Genomic DNA, 16002 nt, shown 5'->3' with positions numbered 1-16002 from the left:
CCACCACGCTGACAAAGAATTCTACGCAACAGTACAGTGGTACCTTGGGTTACATACGCTTCAGGTTACATAAGCTTCAGGTTACAGACTCTGTGAACCCAGAAATAACCTCGGGTTAAAAACTTTGCTTCAGGATGAGAACAGAAATTGTTCTCCGGCAGTGCGGCAGCAGCAGGAGGCCCCATTAGCTAAAGTGGTGCTTCAGGTTAAGAACAGTTTCAGGTTAAGAACGGACCTCCGGAAAAAATTAAGTATGTAACCAGAGGTACCACTGTAGTCAATATCCGGAATTACTGTTCAGTGTTGGACGTTTGCTGAATACACAAAGCTTCACAGCTTGCCTTTCATCATACAAAATCTGGTACCTCACTCATTTAAAGATTTTCAGAGACTTTTAGACTAAAGATTTCATTTTGTACTTTTATGGTTTGAAGGAATTCTCTAAAGATTGTCTATTGCGTATGTACATGGCCATCGTGTTGCCTAGACATTGCTGACGTTCTCTTTGTTTGGTTTCAAATTCACATTGTGGCACTTTTCGCCCTCAGGTCCCGGGTTCGAGAGCCGATCAAGCCAGGCAAGTACGGCTACGGGAAGCTGCCGTTCGCCTTGCCCCTCCACACAGACTTGGCCGAGGGGACCCAGCCCCGATTCAAGAGGCACCACGGGGGCAGAGGCGGGGAGCCCCCGTCCCCGCCTCCCCCTCCTCCTCCCCCACCTTCGAAAAAACAGAGGCGTAAAGCTGTCCGCTCTTCCTCCCGTGAGGAAGAGGAGCAGGAGGAAACTGGCCGGGAGAAGGGGCCCCTGAACTCCAGGGCCGAACCCAGGACCCCCCTGAAGCCAAAACAGCCTCTGCTGGCAGACGCTGCTGCCCAGCCCCACAATCAGGCTGGTGAGGGGGTGAAGAGCCATTTGGGGCACGGTCACTCAGAGGGTCATGGGCATGCGGCAAACAGAGGGGGCACGGCGGACATAGAGCAGCCCACAGAACCGGGTACGGCCACGCCGCAGAAGAGCGAATCTTCGGGGGAAGCAGAGCATCGTGGGAAGACAGCAGCAAGCTCTCCAGGGTCACACGACAAGGCTCATCAGCCAGGGGACGCCACAGCACCTTCGGGGAACCAGCATCTCCCAGAATCCTCTGCAAGGTCCCACGAGAAGCGTCTCCCAGAATCCTCTGCAAGGCCGCAAGAGAAGCATCTCCCAGAATCCTCTGCAAGGCCCCACGAGAAGCGTCTCCCAGAATCCTCTGCAAGGCCCCACGAGAAGCATCTCCCAGAATCCTCTGCAAGTTCCCAAGAGAAGCATCTCCCAGAATCCTCTGCAAGGTCGCAAGAGAAGCGTCTCCCAGAATCCTCAGCAAGTCCCCACGAGAAGCATCTCCCAGAATCCTCTGCAAGTTCCCACGAGAAGCATCTCCCAGAATCCTCTGCAAGTCCCCACGAGACGCCTGAAGTGGCAGAGAGTTCCACAGGCGGCTCGATCCCCACGTCAGGCGGGGGCGGAGAGGGAGGCGGCCACCCCACAGCGGCCGTGACGCATTCCTCCTCCCAGGGGCCCTCCGTGGCAGGCAGCCCCCTTCCCCATGCGCAGGGGGAGTTGCGGCTGACCCACCACGTCCTCAGAAACAACGGCTCTGCTGCCAAGAGGAAGGGGCCCGGAGCGGGGAAGAGCCACCGGGCCACGCCGGAGCCGCCCCGCCGCCCAGAGAGCAGCTCCGTGGCCCAGCCTGATGGGGCAGGACATGCGAACCGCCCGCCCCACGGGCAATCCCGGTCCCGGAACCAGAGGCAGAATGAGCATCAGGCGGGTGGCCAGGGCAGACGGCCGTCGCACAGCCTCTTTGTGGACCAGCCTGTGGCTCCTCGTCCTGCAGAGCCAGACATTTGGCTGCTACACCGGGGCAACCCTGTTCAGTTCCACGCCAGGGGGCAGCCGGGAGGAGTGCGCCCGGGTGGCGAAGTGCCGCAGTGGAACCTCTACTATCCTGGCACCGAGACCTTCCACTGCGAAGGAGAGAGCAAGCAATTCAAGGCTTGCAGGCAAGAGGTAAGAGATCAGGGTGGGGTTTTTTCCGCCCTATAGCAGGGGCTCCCAAATTGTGGTCCAACAGTGGCCTGCGTGCTTCATTTTAATGTCTTTTTAATCTTTGTTGGAGACGCGGGTGGTGCTGTGGGTTAAACCACAGAGCCTAGGACTTGCCGATTAGAAGGTCGGTGGTTCGAATCCCCATGACGGGGTGAGCTCCCGTTGCTCAGTCCCTGCTCCTGCCAACCTAGCAGTTCGAAAGCACGTCAAAGTGCAAGTAGATAAATAGGTACCACTCAGGCGGGAAGGTAAATGGCGTTTCTGTGTGCTGCTCTGGTTCGCCAGAAGCAGCTTAGTCATGCTGGCCACATGACCCGGAAAAACTGTCTGCAGATAAACACCGGCTCCCTCGGCCAGTAAAGCGAGATGAGCGCCACAACCCCAGAGTCGGTCACGACTGGACCTAATGGTCAGGGGTCCCTTAACCTTTAATCTTTGTTGGAAGCTGCCCAGAATGGCTGGAGAAACCCAGCCAGATGGGCAGGGTACAAATTATAAATTATTATTATTATTATTATTATTATTATTATTATTATTATTATTATTCTGGTGGCCTGTGGCATGCCTGAAGAACAGGGCAGCAGTAGATGTGAGCAGAGGCTGTGCCATCCTTCTTTAAATTGTTTGGTCCACCCAGAAAGTTTGCAGCAATGGAACAGAAGCAACAGATGTAGGAGCTGTTTGAAAGGAGTGGAGAGGATCAACAGCGTAGACAGGACTGGAGAATGAAAGGAGTTTAATTTTAATTCACGGGTGCATATTCCTTGCATTGTGCTTTGCTGTATTGCAGTTTGAATTCCTCGGACTTCAAATTGCGGTACAGTGAGACCTCATTTTTCAAACGTAATCCGCTCCAGAAGACCGTTCGAGTTCCAATACGTTCGAAAACCGAAAACTCAACACGGAAGCTTCAGTACGGAAGCTGCATTGCATGTTCAACTTCCAAGGCGTGTTCAAAAACCGAAGCATTAATAATAATAATAATAATAATAATAATAATAATAATAATAATAATAATAATAAATTATTTATACCCCGCCTATCTGGCCGGGCTTCCCCAGCCACTCTGGGCGGCTTTCAACAAAATCTTAAAATACAGTAATGCATCAAACATTAAAAGCTTCCCTAAACAAGGCTGCCTTCAGATGTCTTCTAAAACTCTGGTAGTTGTTGTTCTCTTTGACATCTGATGGGAGGGCGTTCCACAGGGCGGGTGCCACCACTGAGAAGGCCCTCTGCCTGGTTCCCTATAACTTCACTTCTTGCAGTGAGGGAACCGCCAGAAGGCCCTCGGAGCTGGACCTCAGCATCAAGGTAGAATGGAGGGGGTGGTTTACTTCTGGGTTTATGGCGTTAGAAAACCGAAACACTCGTCGATGTTCGGAAACCGAGGTACCACTGTACACAAAAGTACGATATCCAGGAAGCAATAAAAATGCAACCCAAAATTGCACAGCATCTAGCGCAGCGCATTGCAATCGGTACAAGAGGCAGGGGAAAAAAATCATTATGTGGTCTGCCAAGACTCGTTTTATCATTCTTACAGTCTGGTGGTGTGCCCAAAAAATTAGCAGAATGGACCGGAAGTAGCAGGGTTGAAGAGACACTTGAAAGGAGTGGAGGGGGTTAGCAGCAAAGTTAACAGGAGTCTAGAATTAAGGAGTTTAAATTCAACGAATAGATATTCCTCCTATTGCATTTTAGTTGTGTTTTACTGCAAAACAGCCCTGATTCAGCTAATTGGGCTCCTTACATCCCGAGTTCAGAAGCTGGTGCTCAAACTGTTGTTTATTTTCTGATGAAGATGGCCTACCCAGCACACATTTAAAGCACGCTTTCCCACCCCCAAAGAACCCTGGGAACTGTAGCTTGCAAAGGGTGCTGGGGATTGTAGCTCTGTCTGGGGGGGAACTACAGTTCCCAGTATTCTTTAGGGAGGGTGTTTGAAATATATGGAGTGTACGTACGCAGCCCAAGACTTTCAGAAACGTACGGTGCAGTCTCCTGTTTTTTACTTGTCTTGTAAACAAAGAGTTTTCAAACAGTGATGGGAAACAGACCTCTTTGTTCAGAGAGATGGCTCTGGCGAAGTCTTAGGGACTAGAGCCATGGGCGTTTTGTGTGGCTGCTTCCAAGCTTTTCTGTTTGGCCTGTTGGGACCAGACAAACAGCTGCCTTCAAGTTGGGGAGGATTATTTGTAGAAGAGGAAGGTTGTCCGTGAATAAGTACAACTTGGAATTAAACACACTTGGGCCCTTTCCTCTTTAACTGCTGGATCCAACTCCTAACTTTGAGCCATTCTGGAAGGCCTAGTGGTTAGAGCAAGGAGTGTGTGTGTGTGTGTGTGTGTGATGATCTTTCAGAGATGCCTTTGGCTGGAGGCAAGCGATTATTTTTTTAAGAGATCCAGAGGGGCATCATTTGCTAGATTTTTCTCATTTTCTTTTCAGCTGCTCTTGACTCCGGTCAAACAGATCCAGCAGGTTTTGGAATCTACGCCAAAGCCTACACAACCTGTTTATCCACACATAGCAAACCCCTCTTTTAAACCACTTTTAATGCACTGGGAGGAGGCAGAAAGGAAATGTTTCTCCCCAATCCTATATGACCTCTCTGGGCGTCCAGCTTCTCTGTAGATAATGCCTCTATTGTTACCGGCCCTTTGAAGTGAGCAGGAGATAAGCTCGTGATTGAATTTCCTGCTTAATTTCCCAAACCTCCTTTATCGTTAGTACGAGGGCAGGGTTTCTGGGCTTTTTACGAGGGGTGGGAAACCAAACACCAAAAACGTCCACGTTTTCAAAGACTGTTCGGACAACAGCCATTAATGAATTTGCTCTTAGAACAGCTTCTTAGGATGCATTGACCTGATAAAACCTGTTTCAAGGGTCTTAATTTCCTTTTTCCCCTCCTGACAATAATCAGAGCGGCCTTGCGGTTTGGAGGATGCGAGTTCGAATCCCTTCTTTGATCGCAAAGCTTATTGGATGCCCGGGGGCCTGCTTTCCTCTATGTTTCTCTCTTTGACCTACCTTGTGAGGTTGTTACATGGATGAAAGACGGTCTCATTGTGTGTGTCCTTCAGAGGCTAAAATCCAACCCATTTCTACTCAGAGGAGACCCACTGGAATCAATGGGCCTGCGTTAGCCATGTCCATCAATTTTAATGGGTCTACGCTGAGTAACGTGGGATACAGTGCAATGTAAGGGCTGCACACAAATGTGTCAAATTACATCCTTTCTCCAAACTGGGAAGAAGTTTTGCTATATTGCAAGTTCATCTTTTTAAAATCCAGGAATGATCTCTCTCTCTCTCTCTCTCTCTCTCTGCCTGGCCTTCCCCCCTTTTCCTTCCGCAGCCGTGCCCGCCCGATCGACCTGATCCTCGGGCCGTCCAGTGTGCGGCATACAACAACCAGGAGTTCATGGGACGCCTGTACCAGTGGGAGCCCTTCACGGACGGTAAGAGTCCCGCCTCTCCAAATTTTAAGGTTGCCCCAAACCTATTTTCAAATGGGGAGTGACTGCCCCAGCTGTCGGTCTGATGCCTTTGACACCTGCCCAGCTGGCCGTACATCTTGTGGCAGGGAGTTCTGCAGTTGACCCGCAGTGCATGAAGACATGCTTCCAGGCGCTCGATACTTTGCTGCTATGGTTTGCATGGTTCAGAGAAGGCAGGAGCAGGAGCAGAAAGCTGGCTGTGTTGTGTTGTGTTGTGTTGTGTTGGTGCTGACCTTGAAAGCCCTAAACGACCTCGGCCTAGTATACCTGAAGAAAAGTCTCCACCCCCATCTTTCAGCCCGGACACTGAGGTCCAGCGCCGAGGGTCTTCTGGCGGTTCCCTCATTGCGAGAAGTGAAGTTACAGGGAACCAGGCAGAGGGCCTTCTCGGTGGTGGCACCCGCCCTGTGGAACGTCCTCCCACCAGATGTCAAAGAGAAAAACAACTACCTGACATTTAGAAGACATCTGAAGGCAGCCCTGTTCAGGGAAGCTTTTAATGTTTTATAGTTCCAGTTACAGATAGGTAGCCGTGTTGGTCTGCCATAGTCAAAACAAAAAAAATTCTTTCCAGTAGCACCTTAAAGACCAACTAAGTTAGTTCTTGGTATGAGCTTTCGTGTGCATGCACACTTCTTCAGATACACATAAGTGTGCATGCACACGAAAGCTCATACCAAGAACTAATTTAGTTGGTCTTTAAGGTGCTACTGGAAAGAATTTTTAATGTTTTATAGGTTATTGTATTTTAGTGTTTTGTTGGAAGCTGCCCAGAGTGGCTGGAGAAACCCAGCCAGATGGGCGGGGTATAAATAAATAGTAAATAAATATTATTATTAGTATTATTATTATTATATTGGCCAGGCTTAGATCCAGCAGCCACTGTCCCCAGATCAGACACGCCGTTCCCTTTCGCATGTGCCTTTGCGGCCTTGAGGACTAGCGGCTTGCTCTCAAAGCAGAAACAGCTTCTTTGAGAAGCTGAGTTGCTGTGTTGTTGCACAGATGGATACCCCACACCTTTTAGCATATGACGGGGGCCTTTTCTCTCTGGGGTTTCGGCTTCCCCTCCTGAGCGGACAGCTGGCCTTTGCCTTCTCCAGCTCACTACGGCCGGCAGATCTTGGCTCTCCAGTCGGGGGGGATGCCAGACATCTCTGGCAATCTAGAAGCGCGATCTCGAAGGTTTATACGCTGCCCGCCTGTGACTTTTCTCCCCGCCTGACCTCTGCAAACAGCAGCTGAGCTCTCCAGCAATCTCAGGGAGGGAGCTGGGGGGGGGGTTAGGGAGTGTTTCTTCCCCTCTTTCTCAGCCCCCCCTATTATTTTAATGAACAATTTATACCAGCATGGGGCCAGTGGGTATTTGTCACTTACATAAGGAGATTTGGAGAGGTCACTGCAAGGACGGCGCGGCTTAGGGAAAAGAAGCTCAGGCGATGCCAGGCTTTGGAGCAGCCAAGCTTGCAACTCCTTGAGGATTGAGGATTATTATTATTATTATTATTATTATTATTATTATTATTATTAAAAGTCCACAGTCTTTCCATTCTGCCCAGAAGGGTCCCCCGGGTTTCCAGACCCGTTTTCTGCAAAACCCTCCCGCTTAAGCTGCATCCTTGTGGGCCTGCAGAACTCCTTGCCACAGGACACTGCAAGGGCGGTGAAAGGCCGTGTGCTGCCGTTTTCCTGCATCGCTGCAGAGGAAGCTTCACCGGTGGGATTTCTGCCTTTGGGGGAAGGTGTGCCGGAACCAGTTTGGAAAGTGAGGCGGGTGGGGAAGGGGACGGCAAACAGCCACCCCCTCATTTCCCACGTGTGTCATTTTTTGAGCTGATCTCATTGGTGGCCCCGGGCCAAAATCTGTATTTATGCTGGGAGATTTAAGGCCTCTCTTCTGGCTTGGAACGGAGTGTGTTTGTGTGTGTGTGTGAGTGAGAGAAAGAAATTTAATTATTGCCAAGGATTATATATGATATCTTATCTCTTCCACCCATCGCACCCATGAATCTGCTTTATCCCTGGGGTCTTCGCCCTCCAACCGTGCCCCAAACATTTTTGGGCGATTTGTGGCGTGGGCAGAATGCCAGCGCCCTCTGCTGGCCAGCTGTGGAGAAGACGGCAGTTGTGTCCGTTTCCCTTTTTCCAAAAATACGCAACTTGTCAGATCAAAGTACATATTGTGGTTTTGTTTTGTTTTTTTGCAGCAAACAGTTCTCGCCCAGTTCAAGGGAACACAGTTCTCTGCCCCTTCCCTCACGTCCTCCTCCTCCTCCTGGGAGGACAGCGTCAGAAAAGGAAGCACTCTTGACATGCTCAGAGTCACACTTCTGAGAAGGCTGATCCTGGAATGGGCATCTGTCTGTCTCCAAAGACCCCTCTGCTTTTAATGTCTTCAGGAAGAGTCTTAATCTTAGCCATGGCATCTGCTTTCTCAGCCTTGGAATTCCTCGTGACGATAATACAAAACAAGATAACTCTGGAGCATGCGCAGAGTGCATTTCCCTCTCCCTGGTTAGCTACACCTTGGGACGCAGTGACGCTCTTGAGGTTATGGCCTCCAGTCCAATGTGACCCACCCCAAGACCTCTATCATCAGTATTGGTCTTTTGGTTCTGGGATTCATAGAATTGCAGCCTTTGAAGGGACCTAAAGGGTCATCCAGCCTGACCCCCCTTCAATGTCGGAATCTCTGAAACTCTGGCATAATCCGAGCCCTTTATCTTTCCGACTATGCTTTGGGCAGGGGCACTTTCAGCCTTGGTTATACAGAGATGGTACAAAACTGAGCAGCTCATTTTCCAGGCAAGGGAAATGGCATCTGAGCATGTACAGAGTGCACTTGATTGCAATCTCCTCTCACATGCTGTCAGTAGGTCTTTCTGGGCCTCCAAACCTCTCTCTCTCTGTCTTCCGAAAGAGAGCTATTGCCTCTTTGCCTGCAGCCTGAAACTAAATCCCATGCAAGCTTCCAATGAGCTTAAATATTCTTAAATAAACAAGGGGGGAGTCTCCAGACAGAGCCGTCTCGACCTCCTTCCTCCCCTCTGCCGGCCTTCTTTGTTGATGTCCAGAGCCAATATTTATGTTTTTGAGCACTTCGGGACGGGGCAGGGCTGGCGGCGGCGATGGGGGAGACTTTGCACAAAAAGGCACTTTGTTCTTCACTTCCTTCATTCGGCACAGCCCTGGCCGGCCGGGACAGAGGTCTCCATGCTATAGCAAGGGAAGCCAGATGGGGGCGCAATCGAGCCCTCACTTGCCACCCAGGCCTTCGCTTGCCATTGCGGCCCTCACTTGCCAGCCTGGCCCGGCAACTTTTTAAAAACAAAACCTGGACAATGTGAAAAACTTGTTGTTGTTGTTGTTTAGTTGTGTCCGCCTCTTTGTGACGCCCTGGACCAGAGCACGCCAGGCACTCCTGTCTTCCTCTGCCTCCCGCAGTTTGGTCAAACTCATACTGGTAGCTTCGAGAACAGTGTCTCACCATCTCGTCCTCTGTCGTCCCCTTCTCCTTGGGCCCTCCATCTTTCCCAACATCAGGGTCTTTTCCAGGTAGTCTTCCCTTCTCAGGAGGTGGCCAAAGTATTGGAGCCTCAGCTTCAGGATCTGTCCTTCCAGTGAGCACTCAGGGCTGATTTCCTTCAGAATAGATAGTTTGGATCTTCTTGCAGTCCATGGGACTCTCAAGAGTCTCCTCCAGCGCCAGAGTTCAAAGGCATCCATTCTTCGGCGATCAGCCTTCTTTATGGTCCAGCTCTCACTTCCATACATCACTACTGGGAAAACCAGAGCTTTTACTATACTTCGTTGGCAAGGTGATATCTCTGCTTTTTAAGATGCTGTCTAGGTTTGTCATTGCTTTTCTCCCAAGAAGCAGGCGTCTTTTAATTTTGTGGCTGCTGTCACCATCTGCAGCGATCATGGAGCCCAAGAAAGTACCGTAAAATCTCTCACTGCGAAAAACTTATTGGCGGCCAAAAAAAAGTGGGAAGGTCGAGGAGGCAGCCTTGCGACTACATCTGGAAATTGGCTATATGACGGAAGGAAGTTTTGCACCAAGTTCAAGGCACTAGTCCTCATTTTTCATAGGAGGCACCTGCTAAAAGCTGTGTTGATCCAGCAAAGCCTAAGCAGGCACAGAGAACGGTGAAATGTTATTTATTTCTTTTTAAAAAAATAATCTTTATTAATTTAAAATACGCACATATCCAAAGAATTTACAATCTCATACTACAAAAAGAAAATTAAAGAAAAAGCAATTAAGGAAAAGGAAAAGAAGAACATATAGAAAAAAGAAAGAAGAAAAAGCAGATTTATGTGCATAAAAAAACTTAATCTTCCTAATTAATACTTAAATAAACACTTAAATAAAAAAGACTTCTGACAAAACGAGTATTCCAATCGTTCTCATTGTACTGTTCATACTGTCATTTTTTTGCACAGTTTTATATTCTTTAATAGTAGACAGGAAATGTATTTCAATCAGGTTTTTAGCATTTCATTGATTTCAACTGTACTGTATTTTGAAGTTTTAAAATGGTTGTTGTTAACTGTCTTGTGATTTCGTTGTATACCTTATGTAAACCACTTGGAGGGTGCCTCCCTCCCTTATTCGAGCGGTATATAAATTTTATGAAACAAACAAACAAATAAATATGTCACGCTCTTTAGGATGCATCTACATCGAGGGCTTTTGCAACAGATTTGACAGGGGTTCTCCCATTACTGTTTGGAAAACTTTGTAATTCTGCAAACGGAGATTTTTTAGAGATCTTGAACAGAGTATCTCTCACAGTTCCCACCAACCTAGGACTCAGCCATACAGCTGCAAATAAAATATTTCAAGTGTGTTTTAAGTGCAATATACAATTTGACACTAGGTGGCGATGGCGAGCCTTATGGAAAATTCAAAGTATTTTTAAAAAGCATTTTCAGAATTTTTTTAATGTGGGTGTAGATTCCAACTAATGCTTACCAAGATTTGCAAGGCAGGATTGGTATTTAAAAAACCGGCCAGAGTTTGCAGAGCAGCTCTGACTCCTCGTTAATGTTTTGCCTCAGTCTCAAGATTCTAGTCCTCAGTGTGGGAGCTTCTAAACACCACCATCTCCCAACTCCTTTTGAATAATCCTTTCTTGCCCACAGTGTAGGGGATAGTCATGACAACCAAATCAATTTATTCCTTTGTTAAGAGCAGATGGGGCAAAAGCCTTTGTCTCTCTGTCAAGGCTTTGACTCGGGTTCAAGGTCCTAGAGACACAGCCTTTGGGTCCCCCAAACCCCTAACCCCAAAACTTTACTGCCCCCTCATGAGGTCCGTTTGTTAATTTGAGCTTGCTTCCAGTACTTTCTGCTTTCTACTTGCAAATTCTTCTCTGGTTACCTGGAAAGGAGCCCACGATCGCCCCAGGTGACTAAGCAGACTAATCCAGAATGCGGCAGCTAGACTGTTAACTGCCAGCAGCCGCCGAGACCATATAACACCGGTCTTGAAAGACCTACATTGGCTCCCAGTACATTTCCGAGCACAATTCAAAGTGTTGGTGCTGACCTTTAAAGCCCTAAATTGCCTCGGTCCAGTATACCTGAAGGAGCGTCTCCACCCCCATTGTTCTGCCCGGACACTGAGGTCCAGCGCCGAGGGCCTTCTGGCGGTTCCCTCATTGCAAGAAGCAAAGCTACAGGGAACCAGACAGAGGGCCTTCTCGGTGGTGGCACCTGCCCTGTGGAACGCCCTCCCACCAGATGTCAAAGAGAAAAACAACTACCAGACTTTTAGAAGACATCTGAAGGCAGCCCTGTTTAGGGAAGCTTTTAATGTTTGATGTATCACAGTATTTTAATATTTTTTTGGAAGCCGCCCAGAGTAGCTGGGGAAGCCCAGCAAGATGGGCGGGGTATAAATAAATAAATAAATTATTATTATTATTATTATTATTATTATTATTATTAGCATGAACGTGGTCCCATCCCCCCCGATCCTACTGACCCCTCTACTTCCCTCTCTCCCATCATGCAGTTCGGGGGTCACAGCGCTGCGAGCTGAACTGCCGCCCCATCGGCTACCGCTTCTACGTGCGACACACAGAGAAAGTCCAGGATGGGACCCCGTGTGAATCGTCCTCCCAGGACATCTGCGTGGCCGGCCAGTGCCTTGTGAGTTGGTCACTCACTTGTTGTTGACTTGTTAACTTGGAATAGATCTGTTTTTTTTTTTTAATATTTAATTTCATTTAACATAATTATTACAAAATACAAGCAAAATACATACAAATGCATACATACACATTTTTTCAGATAAGCACATACATATAAAAAAGAACAAAAAAGAGAAAAGGAAGAAAAGAAAAAGAAAAAATAAGAAGAAAAATTGCAAAAAGAAGAAAAATCGGAAGAATTTCCTCCAAATTCACTCCACAAATATCTCAACATTTAAACCTTCATTGTTTGACTTCCATCGCATTACACTGCACTTCCTATACACATTTTAAGCAAATTTGCATCTGTTATTCCATATTATTTCCGTACAAATATTCTAATCAATAAGTTTTCTAAATCTTTCATAAGTCTATTCTAAACACAACCAACACATTACACTTAATCCTTGCCTACATAAATCATCATTTAAACATTTCCATTGTTTCCGGATTATATTTTTGGGGTTTTGTCTTATCAAATCGGTTAGCTTTGCTAATTCCAAGGGAAGGGACCTGGTTTTTTTAAGGAGGGCTTGGAGGAGGAGGAGGTGGGAGCACCTGAGAGGGAGGAGAAAATATATTTCTGGGCTGCAGGGGAATGAAGGAGGCATCAGAGAACATCTGGAGAACCAGATGTTGCCCTCTGTATGAAAGGGGACGCCCCTTCTCCTTGCTCAGACACTTCGGCTCATCTCTTGACCTCGTTTCTCCTCTTTTCCCGTGGCCTCGCCAGACCCCCGGTTGCGACGGGGTCCTGGGTTCGAATCGCACGCTGGACAGCTGCGGGGTTTGCGGCGGGGACCACACCACCTGCAAGCTGGTCGTGGGGAATTTCAGCGACACAGACGTCCCCATTGGGTACCACCGCATCCTGGAGATCCCGGCGGGCGCCACCCGAATCCAGGTTAAGGAAATGACCCGCAGCCCTAACTATCTGGGTAGGTATTTATGCAGTTTAATCGGGGGGTGTAAAGGTAAAGGGACCCCTGACCATTAGGTTCAGTTGTGGCCGACTCAGGGGTTTTGGCGCTCATCTCGCTTTATTGGCCGAGGGAGCCGGCGTTCAGCTTCCGGGTCATGTGGCCAGCATGACTAAGCCGCTTCTGGCGAACCAGAGCAGCGCACGGAAACACCATTTACCTTCCCGCCGGAGCGGTACCTATTTATCTACTTGCACTTTGACGTGCTTTCGAACTGCTAGGTTGGCAGGAGCAGGGACTGAGCAATGGGAGCTTACCTTGTTGCGGGGATTTGAACCGCCGACCTTCTTATCTGCAAGTCCTAGGTTTAACCTACAGTGCCACCAGCGTCCCTCGGGGGGTTGTAGTTTGTTTAATTCGGTGGGTTTATGAATCCGCTTCTTGAAGATGTTCTCCGTGCACGCACATAGAAATTCAACATTTGGACAAGCGGAGCCTCTTACCAGTGCAGACAATTGGGCCATCTAACTCAGTATAGCCTACACTGACTGGCAGAGGCTCTGCAGGGTTTCATAAAGGGGGACTTTCCCATCTGGAGAGGCAGAGGACTGAGCCCAGGGACCTTTTGCCCGCAAAATGTGTGCCCTGCCATTGAGCTGCGAATCTCTCTGTAAAAATAAAGTAAGATTCTAGTCCTCATTGTTCTTAATAAAGGGCTGGTTTCACTGGGAACAGCTCAAGCGGGGGAAAGTAATAAATCGTCATCATCATCCAAGATAGAAGCCCTCTACTCCTTAATGTGGTAGCTTAGGCCCCTCGTATTTATGGGACCGTCTCTCCTGGTCTGCCCCGCAGAGGACCTTAATGAATAACCATAGTTTAGAGGTCCCGGGTCCTAAGGAAGTCAGACTATCCTTCACCAAGGCCAGGGCCTTTTCAGTGATGGCCCCGACCTGGTGGAATGCTCTGTCCCAGGAAACCAGGGCCCTGCAGGATGTAACCACCTTCCGTTGGGCCTGTAAGACAGAGCGATTCTGCCTGGCCTTTAATTTGAATTCAGCCTGATCTTTTATTTCCCTTCTCTTCCCTCCCCTTCCCCTTTTATGCTCTGAGACCCCACAGCTAATTCTCCCCTGGCCTCCTCGCTAGCCCAAGTAGGACCAATTCAGCCAGCTAACCCTGGGGATTATCTAATTGATTTTTGAATTTTATTGTCATTCATGTTTTTATACCGTATTTTATGCTGCTTTTATAATTAAAGTGTTTTAAATTTGTTGTTAGCCTCCCTGAGCCCAGTTTTTGAAACAGGAAGGGCGGGGTGTAAATAAAAAAATAATATTGTTGTTATTAATGCCAGATCTATGGGCAGGGAGAGGGCAGGCAGGCAGGCTGCGTTTCTCTGTGGCGACCCAAGTGCACTCTGTACGGGCTCAGAGGCATTCCGCCTTTCCTTCAGAGGTGGCTCCAGGGTGGGGGCCTTGGTTCCCTGAATTACCCTGCCCTCCTTCCCATCTCATGACTCTGTTACAGGTGCCACAAAATACTCGCCCTGCGTTTGTAAGAAACTGATTTTTTTAGCGTGGCAGTGCCCGCACTTTGAAACTCCCTGGCGATTGACACCAGGCGGGTGCCTTCCCCGTCCTCTTTGTGGCACCTGCTAAAAAAATTTTTTTTTGTTATAGGCAATGTGTAGAATGTTGACGAGCATTTTAGCCTCGTCGCTGAATTTGATTTGAGTGTTCCGTTCCTTTGACCTGTTTTGGGACACGGGTGGCACTGTGGGTTAAACCACAGAGCCTAGGATTTGCCGATCAGAAGGTCGGCGGTTCGAATCCCCGCGATGGGGTGAGATCCCGTTGCTCGGTCCCTGCTCCTGCCAACCTAGCAGTTCGAAAACACGTCAAAGTGCAAGTAGATAAATAGGTACCGCTCCGGAGGGAAGGTAAATGGCGTTTCCGTGCGCTCCTCTGGTTCGCCAGAAGCGGCTTAGTCATGCTGGCCACATGACCCGGAAGCCGTACGCCAGCTCCCTTGGCCAGTAAAGCGAGATGAGCGCCACAACCCCAGAGTCGGACACGGCTGGACCTAATGGTCAGGGGTCCCTTTACCTTTACCTTTACCTGTTTTGACTGATAATCTTGTAAACCCAATTGAGGGGTTGTCTTTTTGAAAAGCAAGCTGCACTTGGAATGAGGGAATAAAAATAAAAATTGCAAAATTGTACGGGGAATTAAAAAAATTTGGAAGGAGGTAATATAATGTAGGTAAAAATCCCGAAATTAATAAAGAGGGGGGAAATAATAAAAATAAAAATTGCAATGGCAGTGGATGGGGGCCACAGAGTGAGGGGAAGAGGGACTTAGAACCAGCTGTAGCTTCATGTTGCTGTTGACTCTCTCTCTCTCTCTATCTCTCTATCTCTCCCCCCCCCCCAATCCCTATGCCCCCAAATCTCCCAGCCCTTCGGAGTCACAGTGGCAAATCCATCATCAACGGGAACTGGGCGGTGAACCCGCCAGGGCACTACGAGGCAGCTGGCACCGTCTTTGTGTACAGCCGCCCAGGAAGCGACCGGAGGGAGGGCGAGTCCCTGACCGCAGAGGGTCCCACGACAGAACCTATAGATGTGTATGTGAGTACGCAGTGGGGTGGGTTGGAGTCTCAGGGAGAGGAGAGGTTGAATCGGGTGCTGCTTGGACATCTGTGGCTCACCCCGAATGCAGATCTCTGCCTCTTTTCTCAAGGGGCAGGCGGGGCTCCGCTTTCCTTGATTCACTTAAAAAACCCAAGTTCCTAGTCCTCATGACTCTCAGATTTTCTTTTGTTTTATGCTGGTTTTAACAGGTGTGTGAATTTATTTATTGTCGCAAGTGGCTTTGAGTTACTTTTGTTATTAAAAAAAAAGCAGCAACTGATAAGTTTAAGAAATAATCATTGATCCTTAAGGCTTCTGTTATGTACAGTCATATTTCGGGTTACAGCTGCTTCAGGTTGCGTTTTTTTGGGTTATGGACCGCCGAAACCCAGAAGTACTGGAACGGGTTACTTCCGGGTTTTGGCAGTCACGCATGCGCAGAAGCGCTAAATTGCGCTTTGTGCATGTGCAGATGTGTTGAATCACAACCTGTGCGTGCGCAGACGTGTCGCTGTGGGTTGTGAACGCTGTAGGTTGTGAACGTGCATCTTGCATGGATCACGTTCACAACCCGAGCATCCACTGTACTAAGCTTGGATCCTAGAACAATAGGCAAGGAGGATCCTAGAATGCAACAACTGATTGGCTTGCAAGAAA

The 16002-nt window shown here is 48.5% G+C and overlaps 1 protein-coding gene across 2 annotated transcripts in view; it reads left to right on the top strand.

Moving 5' to 3' along the window:
• ADAMTSL4 (ADAMTS like 4) overlaps positions 1-16002 on the top strand; it is an 81060-nt gene that overhangs the window by 47463 nt on the left and 17595 nt on the right. For both annotated transcript variants that reach the window (XM_081891299.1, XM_081891298.1), the window contains 5 exons: positions 549-2049; positions 5449-5551; positions 11613-11749; positions 12524-12728; positions 15170-15342. In XM_081891299.1, the coding sequence (XP_081747425.1) occupies positions 549-2049; positions 5449-5551; positions 11613-11749; positions 12524-12728; positions 15170-15342 (2119 nt within the window). The remainder of the gene's footprint in view (positions 1-548; positions 2050-5448; positions 5552-11612; positions 11750-12523; positions 12729-15169; positions 15343-16002) is intronic.

The sequence above is a fragment of the Podarcis melisellensis genome, assembly GCF_964234715.1.
Source record: "Podarcis melisellensis genome assembly, chromosome: 16".
NCBI lineage: Eukaryota > Metazoa > Chordata > Lepidosauria > Squamata > Lacertidae > Podarcis > Podarcis melisellensis.
Note: the sequence above shows the minus strand (reverse complement) of the source record. Positions and strands in the feature narration are given on the sequence as shown.